Here is a 24,734-nt window from a genome sequence, read left to right on the forward strand (position 1 = left end):
TATATTGTTTACTTCTGCTCTGATCTTTATTATTTCTCTTCTTCTGTTGGATTTAGGGTTTCTTTGTTGTTCTGCTTCTAGTTCCCGTATGTGTGCTGTTAGATTTTGTATTTGGGTTTTTATTATTTCTTGAAATAGGTCTGGATTGCGGTGTATTTTCCTCTTAGGACTGCATTGCTACATCCCAAAGCATTTGAACTGTTAATTTTCATTTTCATTTGTTTCCATATTTAAAGATATTTCTTCTTTAAATGTCCATTTGACCCATTCATTCTTTAGCAGGATGTTCTTTAATCTCCACGCATGTGGGGGTTTTTCCAAACTTTATGCTGTGGTTGATTCCAAGTTTCATAGCATTGTGATCTGAAATGTGCTGGTATGATAATCAATTCTCTTATATTTATTGAGGGCCGTTTGTGACCCATTATGTGAACTATCTTGGAGAATGTTCCCTGTGCACTTGAGAAGAACGTATATTCTGCTGCTTTGGGATGAAAAGTTCTGACTGTATCTGTGAAGTACATCTGGTCCAGTGTATCCTTCAGGGCCATTGTTTCTTTATTGATTGTCTGGCTAGATGATCTGTCCCTTGTTGTAAGTGGAGTGTTAAAATCCCCTGCAGTTACCACATTGTTACCAATACGATTGCTTAAGTTTGTGATTAGTTGTTTCATATATTCGTGTGCTTCTGAATTCAGTGCTTAAACATTTATAATTGTCCGTCCTTGACCCCTTAATTATAATATAATGTGTTTCCTCATTTCTTGCTACAATCTTTAGTTAAAACCTAGTTTTTCTGATATAAGTATGATTACTCCAGCTTTCCTTTGTCTTCCAGTAGCATGACAGATGGTTCTCCATCCCCCGCTTTCAATCTGAAGGTGTCCTCAGGTTTAAAATGTAGACCGCAAATAGATGGGTCTTGTAGACCGCAAAAGGATGGGTCTTCTTTTTTTATCCATTCTGATACTTTATGTCTTCTGTTTGGAGCATTTAGTCCATTTACATTAAGTGTTGTTTTTGAAAGATATGGATTTAAAGTCACTGTTATTTGTAGGTTTCATGCTTGTAGTGATGTCTCTATTCCTTTGTGGTCTTTGCACCTTTGCACTCACAGTCCTCTTGTAGGGCTGGTTAATTGGTGATGAACTCCTTCAGTTTTTGTTTGTCTGGGAAAACCTTTATATCTCCCTCTATTCTGAATGACAGGTTTGCTGGATAAAGGGTTTTTGGCTGCATAGTTTTCTTGTTCATCACATTGACTATGTCGTGCCACTCCCTTCTGGGCTAGAAAGTTGTAATAGATAGGTCTGTTGCTACCCTTATGTGTTTATCCTTGTAGGTTAAGGCCCATCTGTTCCTAGCTGCTTTCAGTTTTCTCTCTTTGTTGAATTTTGACAGTTTCACTATAATATGTCCTACAGAAAATTGATTCTTATTCTATCCGAGGGGAGTTTTCTGCACCTCCTGCATTTCAGTGTGTGTCCCCTTCCCCGTATTGGGGAGTTTCTCAGTAATGATTTGTTCAAGCACACCTTCGGCCCCTTTCTCTCTCTCTTCTTCTGGAACTCCTGTGATGCGGTTATCATTATGTTTCATTGAATCACTTAGTTCTCTAATTCTTCCCTGGTGGTTGAGAATTTTTTTTATCTCTGTATTTCTCAGTTTCATCTTTTTCCATAATTTTATCTTCCATTTCACTTATTCTCCCTTTGTCTCTTAGTCACTACCTCTAGATTATTTTGCACCTTATTTACAGCATTTTTAATTCATTATGTCTATTTTTTAGTGCCTTCATCTCTGCAGCAATGGGTGTCTAGTGTCTTCTATGCATTTTTCAAGCCCGGAGATTAATCTTACAATTGTTACTGTAAATTGTTGTTCAATTATATTGTTTATATCTGTTTTGATAAATTGTTTAGCTATCACTTCTTCCTGGAATTTCTTTTGAGGAGAATTCTTCCGTTTCATCATTCGGCTAGTTTTCTGTCTCTTATGTGGTTGAAAAACTTGTTACGTGCTCTGCACTTGTGAGCGCTACGATATTATAGAAGGATTATACCGTGCCGAGAGCCTGGCCCTGCATGACATGTTTTTTGGAGAGTGTTACTTGCTGTCTGTTGTGGTGACTTTAGTTGCTTTGTCTCCCTTCTCACAGTGATGTTTTGGACCTTCCACCAGGTTTTCTTTGCTTTGTTCCTTGAAGTAGCCCTGGAAAGGAAAACAAACAAAAAGAAACATAAAGCAATAACAAACAAAAACAAAAAAGAAACAAAGCAAAAGCATGAAAACAAAGCATAAACAAAAACAAAACACTATAAACACTAGCTGCAACGAAATAACACTAGCTAAACTAAATGGGCAGTGTTGATGGCATAGGCCTTATCCCATACAAAGAGAGAAGTGACAGGGGCAGGAGAAAAGAAAAAATAAACAAAATTGACCAGACAGAGAAATTTAATTATTGCTTGTTAAGGAATCTTGCCAATTTGATGTTTACTTTCTGTGCATTTTGTGTCTTCTGTTTCACAGTTTCTCCCTTATTGTTTCATTTTGTGTTTAACTGAATTCATTTTGTGCTTTGAATTCTTTCTCACACAACGTTTTATCTACATCTTTTATTTTCCTAAGTGTTCTTTTGGAAATAGAAATGAGTATCTTAGGGGCACCTGGGTGGCTCGGTCAGTTAGGTGTACAAGTCTCTTTTGCGCCTCAAGTCATGAACTCTCAACAGTTCACACACTGAGTCCTGTGTGGCTGTCTGTAGAGCCTGCCAGAGATTCTGTCTCTCCCTTTCTTTCTGTCTGTCCCCTCTCTTGCATGGTCCCCGTCTTAAAATAAGTAAATAAACTTTATAAGAAATTAGTATCTTAACCTTACAAAGTGCAGTAGTTCAAATTAACAGGAACTGAGATCTGATATTACCCCAAAATTTTAGTCCTGTATTTTAGTCCTGTATTTATGTTATTACAAAAGTTATCTTCATATATTGCGTGGCCAATATCATATATAGAATATGTATGTATATACATAATATGTAAATATAAATGTAGTATTTGTAATATGTACTTTTATGATATATTTGTATATTTTATGATATGTTTATAAAACTATGTCTCAATATGTAAATGTAGTAAATACATAGTATGAAAATTATTGCAAAAAGCATATATAATATACCATGTAATATATAATAATGTAGAAATGTATATGTAATGTATGTGAAATATGTGTATATGTAATAAATGTAACTCTGTGTGTATGTTATGCATGTGTTTATGCTGTATATAGTACATTATGTACAGTTGTGGATATACTTGTAATGTATATTATGATAAATATTGCTTTCTTCAGTGAATCATGTAGGAAATAGAGGAGTTCCAAACCAAAAATATAATACTGCTGGGTTTATATTTACCTACGTAGCCTCCTTTATCAGAGTTCCTTATTTCTTCTTAGACCTTTGATATACCATCTGTTAAGCTTGAAAAGTCTTCCTTTGTCATTTCTTGTAGGACAGAGCTAGCTGAATCCAGCCCCTCACCATTTTTGGTCTTACTGTCTCTTTCATTTTTGAAATACTTTTTATGAATATAGATTTTGTATTTGAGGTTTTTCCCTTCTATTAGTTATATTGTCCCACTGTCCCTGTTTTTTGGAGATCTCAGTAATATTATTGAGTGGTCTTTTATGAACAAATCATGTTTATCTAGGTGTTTTGAAAATTGTCTTTAGACATTTTTATTATAATGTGGTGCAGTGTAGAACTGCTTGAATTTAACCTATTTGGAGTAAATTCAGCTTCTTGCATGTGTAGGTTATTGTGTGCCATGTAATATGTGAAGTATTATTTCTTCCCATTTGTCACTATTTTATCTCTGAGATTCGTTAATTATACATTGGCACACTTAACCCATGTCCGGAGGTGTTACAGTTTCTGCTTATTTTTCTTCATTGTTTTTCTTTGTGATTGTCACATTGGATGCTTTTATTTGATTGGTTTTCATGATTATGTATAAGAGAGTGGGTGTAAAGTCATTTTTGTAAGCCTAATGTCTACACTCCCTCCCAAAGAGTTTCTGTTAATTTCTTTTTCTTATAAATTGCCATATTTCCGTACTTTCTACAGCTGTCTTACAGCTGTTGTTAAAAATGGCAATTTTCCATTTAAATAAAAATAGTATTCCTTTTTTGTGATATCTCTGAAGTATCTATTACTGTAGTTTAGACCAGTGCTAGTTATTTTATATTTTACTAATAAATGGTAACTCTAGAAAGAAGATATTCTCTCTACCCAGCCTTTGTTGTTGCCTCTTGTGAGCTGAAGCTGTCCGCTTGTTTTGTGATTTTCCTACCATTTTTTCAGAGTATATTTTCTCTGGTGTGTGGTAATGAAGGCTCCTTTGAATTATCTCAGTAGGTACTGGTAACTGACAGATTTTCTGAAACCCTTGAAAAGAGAAAAATACACACACATACAGACACAGATAGGATAAGGAGAAAGAAAAAAGAAGGAAAAAGAAAAGCTTACATTGGTCTTTTAAAATTGGTTCTGTGTTAGGTAATTTTTTTTTTTTTACTCTCAGTTACGATAATGTTTTCTTACTGGCTTTTCTGTTTTGCTTTCACTGAGCCTGAATTTAAAGAGGTGATAATGTAAGGTTTTGACCCAATTTTTTCTTAACATGCTTTCTGACTTGGGCTTATGAGTGACCTTACTAGGCCATCCTAGTGAGCCTACTAGATTTCCCTAACTTGCCTGTGCTTTTCATGTTTCTTATTCCTGAATATTCCACTTTCTGGCTTTACCTCCTAGTCTGTCGGCATGTATAATTTTTGCCCCAACGGTTATTTGTGTTTCAGACAGGAAAAGTGTACTTATTTGTCTGTGAATGTTTTTGGCAAGCTTTCTTTTTATTTTTTTTTAATTTTTTTTTTCCCAACGTTTGTTTATTTTTGGGACAGAGAGAGACAGAGCATGAACGGGGGAGGGGCGGAGAGAGAGGGAGACACAGAATCGGAAACAGGCTCCAGGCTCTGAGCCATCAGCTCAGAGCCTGACGCGGGGCTCGAACTCACGGACCGCGAGATCGTGACCTGGCTGAGGTCGGACGCTTAACCGACTGCGCCACCCAGGCGCCCCTTGGCAAGCTTTCTTTGTATGGATGTTCACACTGATAAGAGTTGAGTCAGTTACTCTAGGTTACCTAAATCCAGTCCAAACATGATTCCTTGGGAACCAGGAACTCCCTGTAGAAGCACAAACAGTCATGTACAGGATTTCTTTTGAACAGGAAAATGGGTAAAATTTGACTGAGGTAAAATAGCACATGTACTATATTCTGGTTAAATATTCACTTGGTTGATAAGAACCTTTGGCTATCTCTTAGAACTTTGATGAGGCATATTCTTGACACTTTCACAAGATTTATCAGTGTTTATTTCAGGGAAAAGGACTCTTGTAGTTCCCTGCTTGGTGGTGTTCTCCAATGCCACCTATAATTGGTTGTTTTAAATATTTTACAGAATGTGGAACTGCTTTCACTAATAAACTTCAAGGAATGTTTAAAGATATGGAGCTTTCCAAAGATATCATGATTCAGTTAAAACAGGTATTCCTAGCCTAAAAGATTTTTTAATGTAGTATAAAGTTCTTGAATGGTTTGGTTCCCTTAAGATTTATACTTACGTTAGAGACCTATTAAAGGAAGTTTAAGTAAGACTCCACTTTTTTGTGTTTTTTGAAAGAAAGTTCATACTTTTATAACCTTCCCACCACATATTTAAAGAACTATATACAACATATTTTGAGTAACCATTTTTATTTTTTTTTACTCTTACTTGGCTTTCCATTGCTTTGCTGTGTACATTTTAGGTTCAGTATTTGTGACTCTGTGTGTATCTTTTTCATAATTTTCTTCAGATCGTTTGAGGTAAGATGGATTTTTTAAAAAAATACAGTGGAAGCTTAATTCTATGTTTAATTAATTGAGGCAACCAGACTGCACGTTCTTGGTTCTTTTCAAGCATTTTATTAAAATAAAATGTCTGTTTCATTTAAATGCAGGTTGTGTTTTCAATGAGTAATTTATTATTCAGATTAATTTTAGTAATGCATTTCTAACATAGAGTTATAGCTATGTAAGAGTTTTAAAATTCTAACATTCATTACATCACTACGTTTTTGCAGTATATGAAGAACCAAAATATACCAGGAAACATTGATTTAACTGTGAACATTCTGACGATGAGTTTTTGGCCAGCCTACATCCCTAAGGAGATCCACTTACCCCCGGATGTAAGAAATTCACTGTTTACATTATTATATTATATAGTAGATTAATTTTCATGTACCTTTTAATCTTTTTTAATTTTTTTGTAAAAATTTTTAATGTTTATTATCTTTGAGAGAGAGACAGAGACAGAGGCAGAGCATGAGTAGGGGAGGGGCAGAGAGAGAGACACAGAATCCGAAGCAGGCTCCAGGCTCTGAGCTGTCAGCACAGAGCCCAATGCTTGGCTCGACCTCACGAACCATGAGATCAGGACCCTGGCCAAAGTCGACACTTAACTGACTGAGACACCCAGGCACCCCGGCCTTTAATCTTTAATAAGTCTTTAGGCCATACTGTACGTTCATATAAACGTCTCCTTACTGTTCTCTGTTTTGAAATGTAGTCATACAGTTTTTTAGGGGGGCACACAGGTAAAATAGTTCAGTGTTAAATAATTCAGTAGTATAAATAGTCTTTTTCATAGTTTAAATAGTCTGTCTTTTTCATGTAGTCAGTTGTAGATTTTGAATCGACCAGCCTGGCTTCCTTTTGCTTTTATGCTTTGCATTTACTGGTATTGACTTCTATTTCTCTTACTGTGTATCAGTAAAGACTCTTACTCATGTATCACATAAACACATGGTAGAAAAAGTCATCAACAAATCACTCAGTATCTATTGATTGCTCCACTTAGTAATCATGGAAACCCCTCTCCAGCTGCTACCGGTTTTTAGCTTTCTTACCATACAGCTTTGGTTTTAGCTGTCTCTTTTCCATAAATCAATTACCCATCCTGTTGGTTGTTCCTCTTACCGGGACCTGGTGGCAACTCAGTTGCCATTACCTTTACTTTCTTTCTCCATGGATTTATTTAATTTGTACAGTTGTATTGCCATCTTGGTGGATTTCCTGAAGAGCATATGTAAGTTACCGAATGCACTATGTTGAACTAGAAGAATCAACAGAGGTTGTTTCCTTGTTTCAGAAGTCTTTTTCGCCCCCACCCAGTCTTTTCTCCACAGAAATGTGTTACATATCCTTGGGGAAACCATGCATGGTCATGACATATGTTTTTAAATATAATATTCTAGGGCTGCAAGTAGGACTTTAATTGGTATACAGTATATCAATTTTTCTTTATTTCTTTCCTCCAGATGGAAAGACTTCAGAAAAATTTCCAGAATTTCTACTTAAGCAAACACAGTGGCCGGAAACTTCAGTGGCAGTCCACTCTTGGACGTTGTGTTCTTAGAGCTGAATTTAAAAAGGCAAGCAAATGATCTTTAAGATAGCATTTTACTTAGACTTGTAAGTTATAACAATTTTACCTTGATAAAGAATATTTACTTTAAATTTTATTTATTTTGAGAGAGAGAGACAGAGAGAGAGAGAGAAAGACAGAGAGAGAGAGAGAGAGAGAGAGAGAGAGAGAGCACGAATGGGAAGAGGGGCAGAGGATAAGAGGAGGAGAGAGAATCCCAAGCAGGCTCTTTGCTTTCAATGCAGAGCTAGATGTGGGTCTCTGTCCTACAAACAGTGAGATCATGAGTCAGATGACACTTAACCAACCGAACCACCCATGGTCCCTGATAAAATATATTTTTAATATATACTTTATGGAGAAAGCTCATTTGTTGAATAATGGTGCGTTTATGTATTAGGAATATGCTGACAGATCAATCATTTGTGTATAAGTGAATTTTTAAAACATAGTACTTGCCATTTTTATCTCTGTGATACCAGTGCACATTGTTTGATCTCTGATGTCTCAAAATCCCAATCAGTCATCATTAGAGCCCTGGGATGTTAACCACCCGGGACTCACATAGCTAATGGAACCATGCACTGAGTTTGAGGCAATGGTGTGATGTTGTTATGACATAGTTGAGTGAACTGTTTTATTAAAACTATTTCTCAAGATTAAAAAAAAAAAAAAGATCAGTACAAAAGCTCCTGGGTTGTGTGGAATGGAGAAACACAGTAACATTCTGATGCAATGGCATAAATGAAGCACAGAAGAAAAATGTAGACTGATATCCCAGAGATCATTTCTTGATGTCTAGTGTGTAAGGAGCTGTTGGGATATAATAGGCGATGAACTCCCTTTGTGTCTAGTGGCATCCATTGTTGGAACTTCTGAAATAATGACAGAGGAATTGGCTGGATGTCTCCTCGTATCCAGCACCTTTGACTCTTACCCTGTGTTGTAGGTTGAAAATTGGGCCCCAAAGATAAGTCCGTAAACTGACTATGCTTTGGAACTAACGTTTCTATATTGTGAAGAAGGTTTTTGCAGATGTGATGAAAGACCTTGAGATGAGGAACTCATCCTGGATTATATGATGGGCCCTAAATTCCATATCAACTTTCCTTATGAGAGAGAGGCTTGGCAAGCTTATACACAGAAATCCACATACAGGGTGCCCGCCCCTTTGCCCCGCCCCACCCCCCCCCCCCCCCGAGACAGAGAGACAGAGAAAAGAAAGAGAAAGATAAGGGTGATGTAAAGATAGAACCTGAGGCTAGAAGATACTCTGAACCCTCTGAAGAGACTAGAGTCCTGCTACACCTTGATTCTTCCCCAAGGATGCTGATGTGAATTTCTGGCCTTCACACTTGGAGAGAATACATATTTGTGTCTTTTTAAACCACGATGTGTGTGGTAAGTTGTTACAGCAGCCACAAGAAGTTATACATCCTCATATGCACTTTACTGTGTGACTTAGTTTTTTCATAGATGCCCCAGGCACTGACAATCTATACATAAGTGTGTCCAACATGTTTTAGTCAGCATTCAAAGAAGAGACTGAACCTGTTCCTTAGTGTCGAACTTCAGTATGGCGCCTCAGTGATCCAAGTATTAATGGATGAGAAAAGAGGTTTTGTTTTTAATTCTGCCTCTGCCAGTTTGGGGGTGGCCTTGCTGAAAGGTAATAACTAAAGTTTGATACGAGCAGAGGGAAAGAAAAACATGTTTATGTTTATGTTCCCGAAGCAATGACAATTAGATGCTTCTGGTTCTCTAGAATAACGTGAGATTCACTTGATTCCCCCAAGGTAAAGTTGGGCCGAAATGATTTAAATCCTCAGGCTACACCTGAGTATTTAATATTACTGGAGGAATTGAAGCAAGATAATAACTAATCATAACTAATTTTTCATGTATATGTGTGAATTCTTTATTACTTTTGGCCCTTAACACACGTGGAAAACTCAGTATATGCCAGTAGAACAAGTCAAATAGTACAGAGTTGTAGTTAAAAATAAAAAATAATCTCAGTCCTTTCACTTCAGAATCCTGAAATGAATAAACAAGTTTATATACAACCATGTTGTTTTATGTGACTTTGCAAACATGTAACACTTAGTTTTGTCTCATTTTACTGATTATTTACCGAGATTACTAGTGTACATGTCACGCTGCTACTTCTTTTTATCCCTCTAATGGATTCATCATGAGCGTCTATGCTAATTAAACTATGAAGATACCATTTTTAATTGTTCTCTCTTATAATTCTTCTTAATATTTCAAATGATCTTCAGGGGTAGAAATCCCCAATTAGAGAACAGTAAGCGTTGTTTGTAATACAGTTGAAAAGGGAATCATGAAAGACTATATTTTCCTGAGTGTTTAAATGCCGATAATACCAGACAGAAACCGTTTTCTTGTGATTAGGCATGTATGTTTTGGCTTTGATTTTTGAGAGTGCACATTTTCTATTTCTTTTGAAGGTGACTTATTTTGAGAGAGATGGAGGAGAGAACAAGCAGGGGAGGGGCAGAGGGAGAGGGCAAGGGAGAGGGAGGGGGCGGGGAAGAGGATCTAAAGTGGGTTCTGTGGTGACAGCAGAGAGCCCAGTGCTGGGCTCACACTGATGTGCCACGGTGATGACTTCAGCATAAATCCGATGCCTGACTGTCTGAGCTACCCGGGCAATCCTGAGAAAGCATATTTTCAAAACAGCTCCTCTTTTCATGAGAAAGATTCTTTTTTAGAGAGAGGACAGAGAGAGAGTCAGAGACAGAGAGAGAAAGCGCAAGAAGGAGAAGGGCAGACAGAGAAGGAGGGAAAGAATCTTAAGCAGGCTCCATGCCCAGCAAAGAGCCTTATGTGGAGACTCATCTCCTAACCAACCTTGTGATCATGACCTGAGCCAAAATCAATAGTCGGATTCTTAATTGACTAGGCTACCCAGGTGCACCTCACCCCCTATTAAAAAAGATTCTAACGTAGACAACGCATACATTCTCTCTAGTTGAACAGGGTTAGATTCCTAGCAAAATTGAACAGAAGGTACAGGGTCCCTCGTTATGAACAACTCCAACCAGAGCAGTACATTTATTACAGTTGTTAGTATTCCATTGATGCATAATTATCTCTGAAATCCCATAGATTATTTTAGTGTTCAAGGCTGGCATTTTATGGGTTTGGACAAGGTATTATGACATGCATTATATAGACTAGTTTCAAGTCCCTAAAATTCCTCAGTGTTCCACTTGAATTCCACATGTATTTTTACTTTATAATTTTGTGAGTACATTATTTTTTTCAGAAGAGTTACATTTTCCCAGTAAAAAATGTAAATAATGGTTTTGTTCTGTTTTTGTTTTTGTCTTACATAGAAAATTACACACATTTGACTCTTTACTAGGAAAATACCTTTCATCACTGTAGAGCATTTTACATAATATTCTAATGATGTAACAGAATCAGCTCTTCTTAATTACTTTGGAAGTTCATGTAATCTTAACCAAATTTGTGAACTATATTGGTATCAATAAAACCTTAACATTTTTTTTAAGTTCATCTGAAAGAATATGTATGAGTCGTAAACAGCGAAATTGTAAGAGCAATATGGAAAGTAGTTCTAGAGCCTATTTTTCATTACCATGATATAAATAATGTCCCTTGGAATATAGTAAATACTATTCATTTTTTCTAGAAATTTCCTATAGAATTATTCATTGCACCATATCACTGTTGGCTCCAAGTACTTTTTTTTTTTCCAAAAATTTCTGAAGATGCCTTTCTCTAACATTTTGATTTGGGTTCCTAAGATTAAATCAAGTTACGATTGAGCTTTTTTTTTTTTCTTTTAAAACAATGAGAAATTAGAAGCTCTCAATAGGAAGCCATATTTGATAGGAGAAAAGAAGAATAGAGAAAATGAAGTATTTGAAAGAAAGATTAACAAAGAAGCAGTTGAATAAAAAATGTTCAGAATTGAATATGATTTATACATTGAAAAAGATTTACTCTGGTATTTTACTTTAAAAAAAAAAAAAGATAAACTAGACCCCATCAAAGTACATTGTCATGAAATCTTAGATAAGAGACAAAGAAAAATTTGTAAAGCCTTGAGAGAGTGAGAAACTAAAACTCATAGAATGTATGACTGGAGGCTGCAAGGCATCTGATTGCTCAGTAGCAGGAACTTGAATATGATTACATTGTCTTCAATTCTCTAAGGAAAATGATGTCCAGGTGCAATTTATGTGCTTAAGAAAATAATTATTCAGATATATACCTGAAACTGTCCTATATCAGGCACAAAAAGTCATAAAAATATAATTTCCATCTATTCTCTCTCTGGGAACTTTAGGAAATGTACTGCATCATAATGACCGATTATAAGACAGATGTTATAATACAGGAATGGACGTCCATCTGTGGAAACACAAAGGGAATCCATAGGGAGCCGATGTTCAGAGGGTGTTGGAAAGATCGCCTTCTAAAAGATTAAATAAATTCAGTTATGGCACTGTAGATAAAATGCAAATAACTTTCTGCATGGTTAGAGCTTTGTGAACACATTTTGCTTAGACTAGATCAAAGAATAAGTCTTAAGACTTAAATGATGTCTGTATACCTAGAGTATTACCTGTGTGGAATTAGTTACATTTTATATTTCAGAAGCAAGGATTTAGATTGTGATTATGGAGATGTTCCAGAATTTTAAGATTTCTGATTCTTATTGTTCTCCTGGAGACTGTTATCAAGGAGAAATAATTTTCATTGGAAAGTATTTGTTTCTCTCCCTGTCTCGGTGTAGGGCAGAGGTTGTTGCATATATAAGTCGTCGCATTACCTTCTTCAAAGTTTCATCCCAAGATAAGCAAGGGTTGGGATGAAAGGGAACTAGTGCAGTTTTTGATGGAACTCATACTTAGTATATCCATATCTGTGGAAATCTGCATTCAGTATAACGTGAATAATACATGATATTATTAATATATAATAATATGAAGATAGGTTATTAAAAATTGTTTCTACATCGTGGTTTGTTTGAATACATTTGAAAGGAAATAGTACCTTTCTTGAAAGCTTGATGATGCGTTGATATATGGAAAAGAAAAAACAATGAAAGCACATAAAATAAACATATAAAAAAGTTTAATCAGTATTTAGCAGTAAATGCAAATTATAGTTATAATCAGTTACAATCATGATCCTGACACATAATCACCATATGTTATTTTTTCAGCCATAAATATAATTTACCTGTTTCAATATATATTTACGTAGCTGTATAACTTTGAAATTTCATCATTTTCTTTGAGAGTGGTTTCTAAATTGTGTAAGATTCACGTGCCACAAAAGCTGGCTCTATTCCTGCTTTGGACCAAAGTCTGAAGACCATGGAAAAACATTAGACAGAAAGATACCACTGGAGAATGGGGGATAAAAGGGAATGGAGAAGACCGAGGTAACAAAAAGTAAAGGCCTTTGGGGCTTCTGGGTGGCTCAGTTGGTTAAACGCCTGACTTTGGCTCAGGTCATGATCTCACAGTTTGTGAGTTCAAACCCCACGTTGGGCTCTGTGGTGACAGCTCAAAGCCTGGAGCCTGCTTCCGATTCTCTGTCTCTGTCTGTGCCCCTCCCCCTCTTGCGCATGCACTTGCTCTCTCTCAAAAATTATAAAACATAAAAAATTGTTTAACATAGAGGGCTTAAAGTTGGAGGAATGGAAATATCTGAATTTGAAGCAGGAAGAAAAGAAAATTGGTGGGGAAAAATGGAGGAAATCAAGATATAATAAATAAGCTGGCCGTTGAAACCAGTTAAAGTTTATAGTCTGACATCTAACTGTAGAGTTAAATGTTGACTATGGGCTTCTCCTTTGTGGCTTTTATTATGTTGAGGTATGTTCCCCCTCAGCCCACTTTGTTAAAAGTTCTGTCAGGAATGGATGTTAACTACTTTCAAGTGCTTTTTTTTTTCCCCCCAACTGTTAGAGATGATCATGTGATTTGCATCTTTGATTCTGTTAATGTGATGTGTGACACTGATCGATTTCCATATGTTGACTCCTCTTTGCAATCCAGGGATGAATCCTAAATCTTTTTAAGAAGCTGTTAAAAATTCAGTTACCTGGTATTTAGCTGAGAAATTTTGCACATATATTCAAGGGCTATTGGCCTGTAACTTTCTTGTTATTATAAAGGTAATAACGTTGGCCTAGTGAAATGAGTTTGGTAATGTTTCCTCATCTTCAGTTCTTTTGAGAAGATGAGAGTTTGAGTTTGAGAAGTTTGAGAATAATTGGCACTAATTCTTTGGGTAGTTTTCCTCTTGTGAAGTCGTTCGGTTTTGGATTTTCTTTGTAGATAGGTTTTTGGTTACCTATTCACTGTCCTTACCACTAGTTCGGTCTGTTCAAGTTTTTGTTGCTTTATGTTTCTTTGATGGTAAGCTGTATGTTTCTAGAAATTCAGTTGATTCTTACAGGTCGTCCAATGTCTTGGTGTATGATTGTTCATAGATGTCTCTGTGATTCTTTGTATTTCTGTGGTATCTGTTGCAGTGTCTTCTCTATAATTTTGTGTTCTCTCTCTTTCTTTGTTAGTGTATAAGAGGTTTGTCACTTTTACTTTTTCAAAGAACCAGCTTTTTGTTTTGCTGATGTTACTTAATTTTTTTTTTTTCATTCTCTTTCATGTATTTCTGCTCTGATATCCATTATATCCTGCTAACTTGGTCTTAGTTTTGGTTTTTCTGCTTTCTTCCAGTGTAATATTAGGTTAAGTTGAGATCCTACTTTTTCTTAATGTAGACATTTATGGCCATTAAGTTCCCTCTAACTTCTGTTTTAGGTACAGCCCTTTTAGTTTTGTTACATTTGTTTCCACTATCATTTGTCTCAAGTCATTTAAAAATGTCTCTCTCCTTTTTAGTTTGTAATCCATTAGTTAGGCAGGGTTGTGTCATTCAACTCCCATGTATTTGTGAATTTTTCTTTTGCCACTGATTTCTAATTTGATACCATTGTGGTCAGAAAAGAGACTTGATATAATTTGTGTCTTTTTGCAGTTTTAGAATTATTTTTATGGCATGCGTGATCGGTCCTAGAAAAGATTCTTTGTATGCTTAACTCAGTAGTTTTGTTTTGTTTTGTTTTGTTTTGTTTTTCAAATCTGTCTCCTAATTGATTTTCTGTCTGGATGAACTCTCTGTTTTGGAAACAATGTATGAAAAGAAAGTTCTTAACTATTACTGTGTTGTACTTATTTCTCCTTTTAGTTCTGTCACTATTTGCTTAATAGACTTAGATGTTCCAGTGTTGACTGCATATATATTTTAAACTGTTACATTCTTGACTGATTGGCCCATCGTTGTATAGCATTTTGTCTCTCTGTCCATTTTTGGCCTAACGTGTATTTTGTCTAAAATAAATAGAGCTACCCTGCTTTCTTTTGGTCACCATTTGCTTGAAATATGTTTTTATGTCTTTTATCTCTCATTCTGTATATGCTCTGAAAGCTAAAATGTATTTTGGTATCCAGCATATCATTGGATCTTATTTTTTCGCCTCTCTGTTATTATTGATTATACATTGTATTGATTATATTGTTTATATATTGATTATAATTACTGCTAGTTTGGAGATTTAGTTTTTTAAGTAAGTGTAAAGTAATTAGTGATTGATAAGGACTTATTATTGCCATTTTATTGTTTTCCAAATGTTTTACAGATCTTTCATTCTTTACTTTCCTTCTTGCATGCCCTTTGTGTTTGATAAAGTCTTTTAGTGGTGCTTTCATTCCTTATCCTAATGCCTTATCTATCTGCTACATATTTTTCCTTGGTGGTCACCATGTGGTGTTTAACACTGTGTATTAAACTGATAACATATTGATAGCATACGGTAATTTTATACTTTTAGGTCTCTCCCCTCACATTTGGATTATTAATAGGTACAATTTACATGTGTATTCAATGGAACAAATTAATACATCTTTATTATTTTTAATATTCAGGTTTGTGAACTTTGTTTTAGAATGTTAAATTAAGCACTGTCATTACAATAGTAGAGGATTTTCTTTGGTAAAGTAGTTTCAATTACCAGGACATATCGTAAATTCTTACATTTTTATGGTATTAATTGGCATGGTTTTATTTGGGATTGAAGAACACCATTTAGAATTTCATATAACGTAGATGCAGTGGTGATGAACCACTTCTGCTTTTGTTCAGGAAGATCTTTATGTCCTCCTTATTAAAAGGAATAACTTTGCTAATAATAGCATTTTGGTTGAAAGTTTATTTCAGTACTTTGTGTATATCATGCCACTCTCTCCTGGCTTGCAAAATTTTGGTGATAATTCTCGTATTCCTTTTTGGGCTCATTTAGATATTATGAGTTATTTTTCTCTTGTTGGTTTCAAAAGTCTCTTTATTTTTGAAATTTGATAATGTAACTCTAATGAATCTTACTATAGTCCTTAAAAGGTTCAACCTATTTGGGATGCTTTGGGTCTGGATGTACAGATCTCTTGCACAGTGTAGGAAGTTTTCAGCTCGTATTACTTAAATATACTTTCTGTCCCCGTGTCTTTCTCCTCTCTTTCTGGGATTCCTATAATCCTAGATCATTGATTCTTTATTCTGTGTGATGAGATGGCTGTTGAAGCTCTAATCTGAATAATTCAATCAGTCATTGTGTTATTCCACTGGAGAGTTTGTTTTCTCTCTTTAATGGTTTCTATATTTTTGTGGAACATATGTGTTTCATGTATTGTTTTCTTAATTTTCTTTTGTTGTCTTGCAGGATGTTTTTGTAGTTCAGTGAACTTCTCTAATAGTGCAGGATTATTCTGAATTCTTTGTCTTAGAGTTCATTTCTTTCACATCAGTTATTGGAGCTTTGTTTAGTAGCCTTTCATGGTGTAATGTTCACTGTATTATTCATAATTCTTGATTCCTTGAATTACTGTCTACACATTTGAGTAAGCAGTTTCCTCTTACAGACTCCACCGGTTTGTTTTGGCATGGGAAGACCCTCAGCTTTGGCATGGGAAGACCAGGCAGCTCAGCTAGGTGTACTGAAAACTTCAGCTGTTAGCATATATGGGCAAAAAGGCTCAGTATTGGGAAATTAGTAGGACACGGACCGTGCTCTGAGAATGATGGGAATGTATAGTGGTACACACCATGGAAAACATTATGAGATCATAGAGTATTTTTTTCTTTTTTTAATTAAAAATTTTTTAATTATTTTTTTTTAATTTTTAAATTTTCCTTGAATCAAAGTAAGTTAACCTATAATGTAATAATGATTTCAGGAGTAGAATTTAGTGATCCATCAATTAATATTACTGTAAGTGCTCATCCCAACAAGTGTGCTCCTCATTTCCCATCACCCATTTGGATCATTCCCCCAAACAACACCCCTCCAGCAACCCTCAGTTTGGTTCTCTGTATCTGAGAGTCTCTTATGGTTTGCCTCCGTGTTTTTATCTTATTTTTCTTTTTCCTTCTCTATGTTTCCTTGTTTTGTTTCACATGTAAGTGAAATCATACAATATTTATCTTTCTCTGACTGACTTATTTAGCTTAACATAATACACACCAGTTGCATCCCAGTTGTGGCAAATGGCAAGATTTCATTCTTTTTTCTGCATCACAAAGGAGTGTTCCATTGTGTGTGTGTGTGTGTGTGTGTGTGTGTGTGTGTGTGTGTGTGTGTGTGTGTGTACATATGTATACATATATACCAAGTCTGTTTTAATGTTTATCACTTGATGGACATTTGGGCTCCTTCCATAATTTGGCTATTGTTGAAAGCACTGTTATAAACATTGTGGCTCACATGCTCCTTGAGATCAGCATTTTTGTGTCCTTTGGATAAATACCCAGTAGTGAAGTTGCTGGGTTGTAGGGTAATTCTATTTTTATTTATTTGAGGAACCTCCATACTGTTTTACAGAGTGGCTACACCAGTTTGTATTCCCACCATCAGTGCAAAAAGCTTCCCCTTTCTCTGCATCCTCACCTACATCTGTTGTTTCCTGAGTTGTCCATTTTAGCCATTCTGATAGGTGAGATGGTATCTCAGTGTGGTTTTGATTTGTATTTCCCTGATGATGAGTGTTGTGGAATGTTTTTTTCATGTGTGTTGTCCATCTGGGTGTTTTCTTTAAAAAAGTGTCCATTCATGTCTTTTGTCCATTTCTTTATTGGATTATGTGTTTTTGAGTTTGATAATTTCTTTATAGATTTTGGATACTGTCTCTTTATCTGATATGTCATCTGCAACTATCCCCCCATTCTGTGGGTTGCCTCTTTCAAAACTGATTATTTATGTATCTTGAGAGAGGGTGGAGAGAGAAAGAGCAGAGAAGGGGCAGAGAAAGAGAGGAGGGGGTCCCAAGCCAGCTCCATGCTGTCAGCACAGAGCCCAATTTGGGGCTTGATCTCACAAACCAATTGCAAGATCATGACCTGTGCTGAAACCAGCAGGAGGATGCTTAACCATCTGAGCCACCCAGGTGTTCACCCTGCCATTAGTTGCCTTTTAATTTTGGTGATTGTTTACTTTGCTGCGCAGAAGGCTTTTATCTTGATGAGGTCCCAGTAGTTCATTTTTGCTTTTATTTCCCTTGCCTCTGGCAATGACCAGTAAGAAGTTTCTGCAGCCAAACAAAAGGGGGGTTGTTTCCTATTTTCTCCTCTAGGATTTTGATGGTTTCCTGTCTTACATTTAGGTGTCTCATCCAGTTTGAATTCATTTTTGTGTGTGGTATGAGAACATGGTGTAGGCTCATTGTTCTCCATGTCACTGTCCAGTTTTCCAGTCACCATTTGCTTAAGACACTGTCTTTTTACTTCGGATATTCTCTCCTGCTTTACCAAAGATCAGTAGGCCATAACATTTGTAGGTTGATTTATGGGTTCTCTATTTTTTTAAGTATGAAATGTATTGTCAAATTGGTTTCCATACAACACCCAGTGTTCATCCCAACAGGTGTACTCCTCAATACCCATCACCTACCCTTCCCTCCCTCCCACCCCCCATCAACTCTCAGTTTGTTCGCAGTTTTTAAGAGTCTCTTATGGTTTGGCTCCCTCTGTCTCTACTTTTTTTTTCCTTCCCTCCCCCATGGTCTTCTGTAAGTTTCTCAGGATCCACATAAGAGTGGAAACATATGGTATCTGTCTTTCTCCGTATGGCTTATTTCACTTACCATGACACTGTTCAGTTCCATCCATGTTGCTACAAAAGGCCATATGTCATTCTTTCTCATTGCCATGTAGTATTCCATTGTGTGTATAAACCACATCTTCTTTATCCATTCATAAGTTGATGGACGTTTAGGCTCTTTCCATAATTGGACTATTGTTGAAAGTGCTACTATAAACATTGGGGTACAATTGCCCCTATGCATCAGCACTCCTGTATCCCTTGGGTAGATTCCTAGCAGTGCTATTGCTGGGTCATGGGGTAGATCTATTTTTAATTTTGTGAGGAACCTCCACACTGTTTTCCAGAGTGGCTGCCACCAGTTTGTAGCCAACAGTGCAAGAGGGTTCCCGTTTTTCCACATCCTCTCCAGCATCTGTAGTATCCTGAGCTGTTCATTTTGGCCAGTCTGACTAGCATGAGGTGGTATCTCAGTGTAGTTTTGATTTGTATTTCCTTGATGAGGAGCAACGTTGAGCATCTTTTCATGTGCCTGTTGGCTATCTGGATGTCTTCTTTGGAGAGGTGTCTTATTCATGTTTTCTTCCCATTTCTTCACTGTATTATTTGTTTTTCGGGTGTGGAGTTTGGGGAGTTCTTTATAGATTTTGGATACTGACCCTTTGTCTGATATATCATGTGCCAATAATCTTTTCCCGTTCCGTTGGTTGCCTTTTAGTTTCATTGATTGTTTCCTTTGCTGTGCAGAAGCCTTTTATCTTCATGAGGTCCCAATAGTTCATTTTTGCTTTTAATTCCCTTGCCTTTGGGGGTGTGTCAAGTAAGAAATTGCTGCGGCTGAGGTCAGAGAGGTTTTTTTTTCCTGCTTTCTTCTCCAGGATTTTGATGGTTTCCTGTCTCCCATTCAGGTCCTTTATCCATTTTGAGTTTATTTGGGGGAGTGGAGTAAGAAACAGGTCTAGTTTCATTCTTCTGCGTGTTGCTGTCCAGTTCTCCCAGCAGCATTTGTTAAAGAGACGGTCTTTTTTCCATTGGATCTTCTTTCCTGCTTTGTCAAAGATTAGTTGGCCACACTTTTGTGAGTCCAGTTCTGAAATCTATATCCTATTCCATTAGTCCATGTGTCTGCTTTTGTGCCACTACCACACTGTCTTGATGATTATAGCCTTGTAGTAGAGGCTAACGTCTGGGATTGTGATGCCTCCCACTTTGGTCTTCTTATTCAGTATTACTTTGGCTATTTGGGGTCATTTGTGGTTCCATACATTTTTAGGATCCTTTGTTCTAGCTTTGAGAAGAATGCTGGGGCCATTTTGATTGGGATTGCTTTGAATGTGTAGATTGCTTTGGGTAGTATTGACATTTTAACAATATTTATTATTCCAATCCATGAGCATGGAATGTTTTTCCATTTCTTTGTATCTTCTTCAATTCCCTTCATAAGCTTTCTATAGTTTTCAGCATACAGATCTTTTACATCTTTGGTTAGGTTTATTCCTCGGTATTTTATGCTTCTTGGTGCAGTTGTGAATGGGATCAGTATCTTTATTTGTCGTTCTGTTGCTTCATTACTAGTGTATTAGAATGCAACTGATTTCTGCACATTAATTATGTATCCTGCAGCTTTGTTGAATTCATGTATCAGTTCTAATAGACTTTTGATGGAGTCTCCCGGTTTTCCATGTAGAATATAATGTCATTTGCAAAAAGTGAAAGCTTCACTTCATCTTTGCCAATTTTGATGCCTTTGATTTCCTTTTGTTGTCTGATTGCTGATGCTACAGCTTCCAACACTGTGTTGAACAACAGCGGTGAGAGTGAACATCTGTGTTGTGTTCCTGATCCCAGGGGGAGAGCTCTCAGTGTTTCCCCACTGAGAATGATATCAGCTTAGGGCTTTTCATAAATGGCTTTTATGAAGTTTTAAGTATGTTCCTTCTATCCCAACTTTTCCGATGGTTTGTATTAAGAAAGGATGCTGAATTTTCTCAAATGCTTTTTCCGCATCGAATGACAGGATCATATGGTCCTTTCCTTTTCTTTTTCTTTTTCTTTTTCTTTTTCTTTTTCTTTTTCTTTTTCTTTTTCTTTCTTTTTCTTTTTCTTTTTCTTTCCTTTTCTATTATTAATGTGATGTATCACATTGATTGACTTGAGAATGTTGAACCAGCCCTGCAGCCCAGGAATGAATCCCACTTGATCATGGTGAATAATCCTTTTAAATGCTGTTGAATTTGATTTGCTGGTATCTTGTTGAATAATCCTTTTAAATGCTGTTGAATTCAAATTGCTGGTGTCCATATTCATCAGGGATATTGGCCTAGTGTTCTCTCTTTTTGCTTGGTCTCTGTGTGGTTTAGGAAACAAAGTAATGCTGGCTTCCTAGAATAAGTCTGAAAGTTTTCCTTCCCTTTCTGTTTTTTGGAAAAGCTTGAGAAGGAAAGGTATTTTCTCTGCCTTAAATGTCTGGTGGAGTTCCCCAGGGAAGCCATCTGGTCCAGGACTCTTACTTGTTGGGAGATTTTTGATGACTGATTCAGTTTCTTCACTGTTTATGGGTCCGTTTGTGTTTCTTCCTGTTTGAGTTTTGGAAGTGTATGGGTGCTTAGGAATTTGTCCATTTCTTCCAGGTTGTCCAGTTTGTTGGCATATAATTTGTCATAGTATTCCCTGATAACGGCTTGTATTTCTGAGGGATTGGTTGTCATAATTCCATTTTCATTCATGATTTTATCTATTTGGGTCATCTCCCTTTTCTTTTTGAGAAGCCTGGCTAGAGGTTTATCAATTTTATTTTTTCAAAAACCAACTCTTGGTTGCCTTGATCTGCTCTACAGTTTTTTGAGATTCTATATTATTTATTTCTGCTCTGCTCTTTATTATTTCTCTTCTCCTGCGGGGTGACCTTGCTGTTCTGCTTCTAGTTCCTTTAGGTGTGCTGTTAGATTTTGTATTTGGGATTTTCTTGTTTCTTGACATAGGCCTGGATTGCAATGTATTTTCCTCTCAGGACTGCCTTTGCTGCATCCCAAAGCGCTTGGATTGTTGTATTTTCATTTTCATTTGTTTCCATATATTTTTCAGTTCCTTCTCTAATTGCCTGGTTGACCCATTGATTCTTTAGTAGGGTGTTCCTTGACCTCCATGCTTTTGGTGGTTTTCCAGACTTTTTCCTGGGGTTGATGTCAAGTTTCATAGCCTTGTGGTCTGAAAGTGTGCTTGGTATGGTCTCAATTCTTTTATACTTATTAAGGGCTGTTTTGTGACCCAGTATGTGCTCTGTCTTGGAGAATGTTCCATGTGCACTCGAGAAGAACGTATATTCTGTTGGTTTGGAATGCAGAGTTCTAACTATATCTGTCAAGTCTATCTGATCCAATGTATCATTCAGGACCCTTCTTTCTTTATTGATCCTGTGTCTAGATGATCTATCCATTGTTATAAGTGGAGTATTAAAGTCCCCTTCCATTACTGCATTCTTATCAATAAGGTTGCCTATGTTTGTGATTCATTGTTTTAGATATTTGGGGGCTCCAGAATTTGGTGCACAGACATTTAAAATTGTTAGCTCTTCCTGATGGATAGACCCTATAATTGTTATATAATGCCCCTCTTCATCTCGTTACAACCTTTAATTTAAAGTCTAGTTTGTCTGATATAAGTGTGGCTACTCCACCTTTCTTTTGACTTCTGGTACTAGGATAGTTCTCCATCTTTCAGTCTCATTTCAATCTGAAGGTGTCCTCAGGCCTAAAATGAGTCTCTTGTAGACAGCAAATAGATGGGTCTTTTTTTTTTTTATCCATTCTGATACCCTATGACTTTTGTTTGGAGCAAATAGTCCATTTACATTCAGTGTTACTATAGAAAGATAGCGTTTAGAGTCATTGTGATGTCTATAGTCTCATGCTTGTGGTGATGTCTCTGGTACTTTGTGGTCGTTGCAACATTTCACTTACAGAATCCCCCTTAGGCTCTCTTGTAGGGCTGGTTTAGTGGTGATGAATTCCTTCAGTTTTTGTTTGTTTGGGAAAGCCTTTCTCTCTCCTTCTATTCTGAATGACAGACTTGCTGGATAAAGGATTCTCGAGGGCATATTTTTTCTCTGCATCACATTGAAGATTTCCTGTCATTCCTTTCTGACCTTCCAAGTTTCAGTAGCTAAGTCTGCTACTAGTCTTATGGGTCTCCCTTTATATGTTAGAGTGTGTTTATCCCTAGCTGCACTCCGAATTTTCTCTTTATCCTTGTATTTGCCAGTTTCGCTATGGTATGTTGTGCAAAAGATCGATTCAAGCTACATCTGGAGAGAGTTCTCTGTGCCTCTTGGATTTCAATGCCTTTTTCTTTCCCCAGATAAGGGAAGTTCTCAGCTGTGATTTGTGCAAGTACATCTTCAGCCTCTTTTCTCTCTCTTCCTGTTCTGGAATTCCTATTATATGGATATTGGTACGTTTGATAGCATCACTTAGTTCTCTAATTCTCCCCTCATACTCCCGGATTTTTTTCTCTGTCTTTTTGTCAGCTTCCTCTTTTTCCATAATTTTGTCTTCTAATGCACCTATTCTCCCCTCTGCCTCTTCAATCCGGGCTGTGGTTGCCTCCATTTTATTTTGCACCTCATTTATAGCATTTTTAGCTCCTCCTGACTATTTCTTAGTCCCTTGACCTCTGTAGCAATAGCTTCTCTGCTGTCGTCTATGCTGTTTTCAAGCCCAGTGGTTAATTTTATGACTATTACTCTAAATTCTTGTTCACTTATATAGCTTAAACTGGTTTTGATAAATTCGTTAGCTGTCGTTACTTCCTGGAGTCCTTTGAAGAGAGTCCTTCCGTTTTGTCATTTTGGATAGTCCCGGGAGTGGCACAGAACTGCAGGGCACTTCCCCTGTGTGCTGTGTGGAGTAACTTGTGTTGGTGGGCGGGGCCGCAGTCAGACCGGATGTCTGACCTCAGCCCGCCGCTGGGGCGACAGTCAGACTGGTGTGTACCTTACCTGCCCCTCTCCCAGGGGCAGGACTCACTGTGGGGTGGAGTGGCCCCTGTCTGGGCTACTTGCACACTGCCAGGTTTGTGGTGCTGCTTCAGTGGGATCTGGTGTATTAGCCGGGGTGGATCCGCAAGGTGCATGGGGCACGAGGGGCAGGCTTAGCTCGCTTTGCTGTCAGTGGTCTCCTGCGGGAGGCGCCTTGCAGCACTGGGAGGGAGGCAGGCAGACCCATCGGAGGGATGGATCCACCAAAGCACAGTGTTGGGCATCTGCGAGATGCAAGCAAGTTCGGTGACAGGAACTGGGTTCCCTTTGGGATTTCAGCTGGGGGGTGGGAGAGGGAGATGGCGCTTGCCAGCGCCCTTTGTTCCCATGCCGAGCTGAGCTCTGTCTTCAGGGGCTCAACACCTCTCCCTCCCAGTGTCCTCTCGCCCTCTCTGCTCTCCGAGAGCAGAGCTGTTGACTTTTAACATTCCAGATGTTAAGTGCCACTGGCTGTCAGAACTCACGTAGTCCAGCCCCTCCGCTTTTGTAATCCAGACTCGTGGATTCGTCTTGCCAGGCGGGCTGCCCTCCACTGCCCCGGCTCCTTCCCACCAGTCCGTGTAGTGCGCACCGCCTCTCTGCCCTTCCTACCCTTTTCCGTGGGCCTCTTGTCTACCCTTGGCTCTAGAGAGTCCAATCTGCTAGACTTCTGGTGGTTTTCTGGGTTATTTAAGCAGATGTGGGTAGAGTCTAAGCGATCAGCAGGTCGAGGTAAGCCCAGTGTCCTCCTACATCACCATCTTCCAGTTCTTCCATCTGGGCTCTCTGTTTTGTTCCATTGATCTGTGTGTGTCTGGTTTTGTGCCAGGACCATACTATCTTGACAATTACAACTTTGTAATAAAGCTTGATGTCCAGAATTCTGATGCCTCCAGCTTTAGCTTTATTTTTTTACATTACTTTGGCTGTTTGAAGTCTTTCCTGGTTCCATACAAATTTTAGAATTGTTTGTTATAGCTCTGTGAAGTGTGCTGATACTACTTCAATGGGGACTTCTATGAA

General features: G+C 37.4%; 1 protein-coding gene across 3 annotated transcripts in view; it reads left to right on the plus strand.

Annotated features, from left to right (window-relative positions):
• The window catches only part of LOC147571160 (cullin-4B-like), a 138,846-nt gene that overhangs the window by 76,014 nt on the left and 38,098 nt on the right, over positions 1 to 24,734 (plus strand). For all 3 annotated transcript variants that reach the window (XM_086696565.1, XM_086696562.1, XM_086696563.1), the window contains 3 exons: positions 5,527 to 5,612; positions 6,200 to 6,298; positions 7,430 to 7,543. In XM_086696565.1, coding sequence (XP_086552691.1) covers positions 5,527 to 5,612; positions 6,200 to 6,298; positions 7,430 to 7,543 — 299 coding nt within the window. The remainder of the gene's footprint in view (positions 1 to 5,526; positions 5,613 to 6,199; positions 6,299 to 7,429; positions 7,544 to 24,734) is intronic.

This window comes from Puma concolor, unplaced genomic scaffold, assembly GCF_028749965.1.
Source record: "Puma concolor isolate L17-30 unplaced genomic scaffold, mPumCon1.1.hap2 unalloc_scaffold_5, whole genome shotgun sequence".
In the NCBI taxonomy this organism is placed as follows: domain Eukaryota; kingdom Metazoa; phylum Chordata; class Mammalia; order Carnivora; family Felidae; genus Puma; species Puma concolor.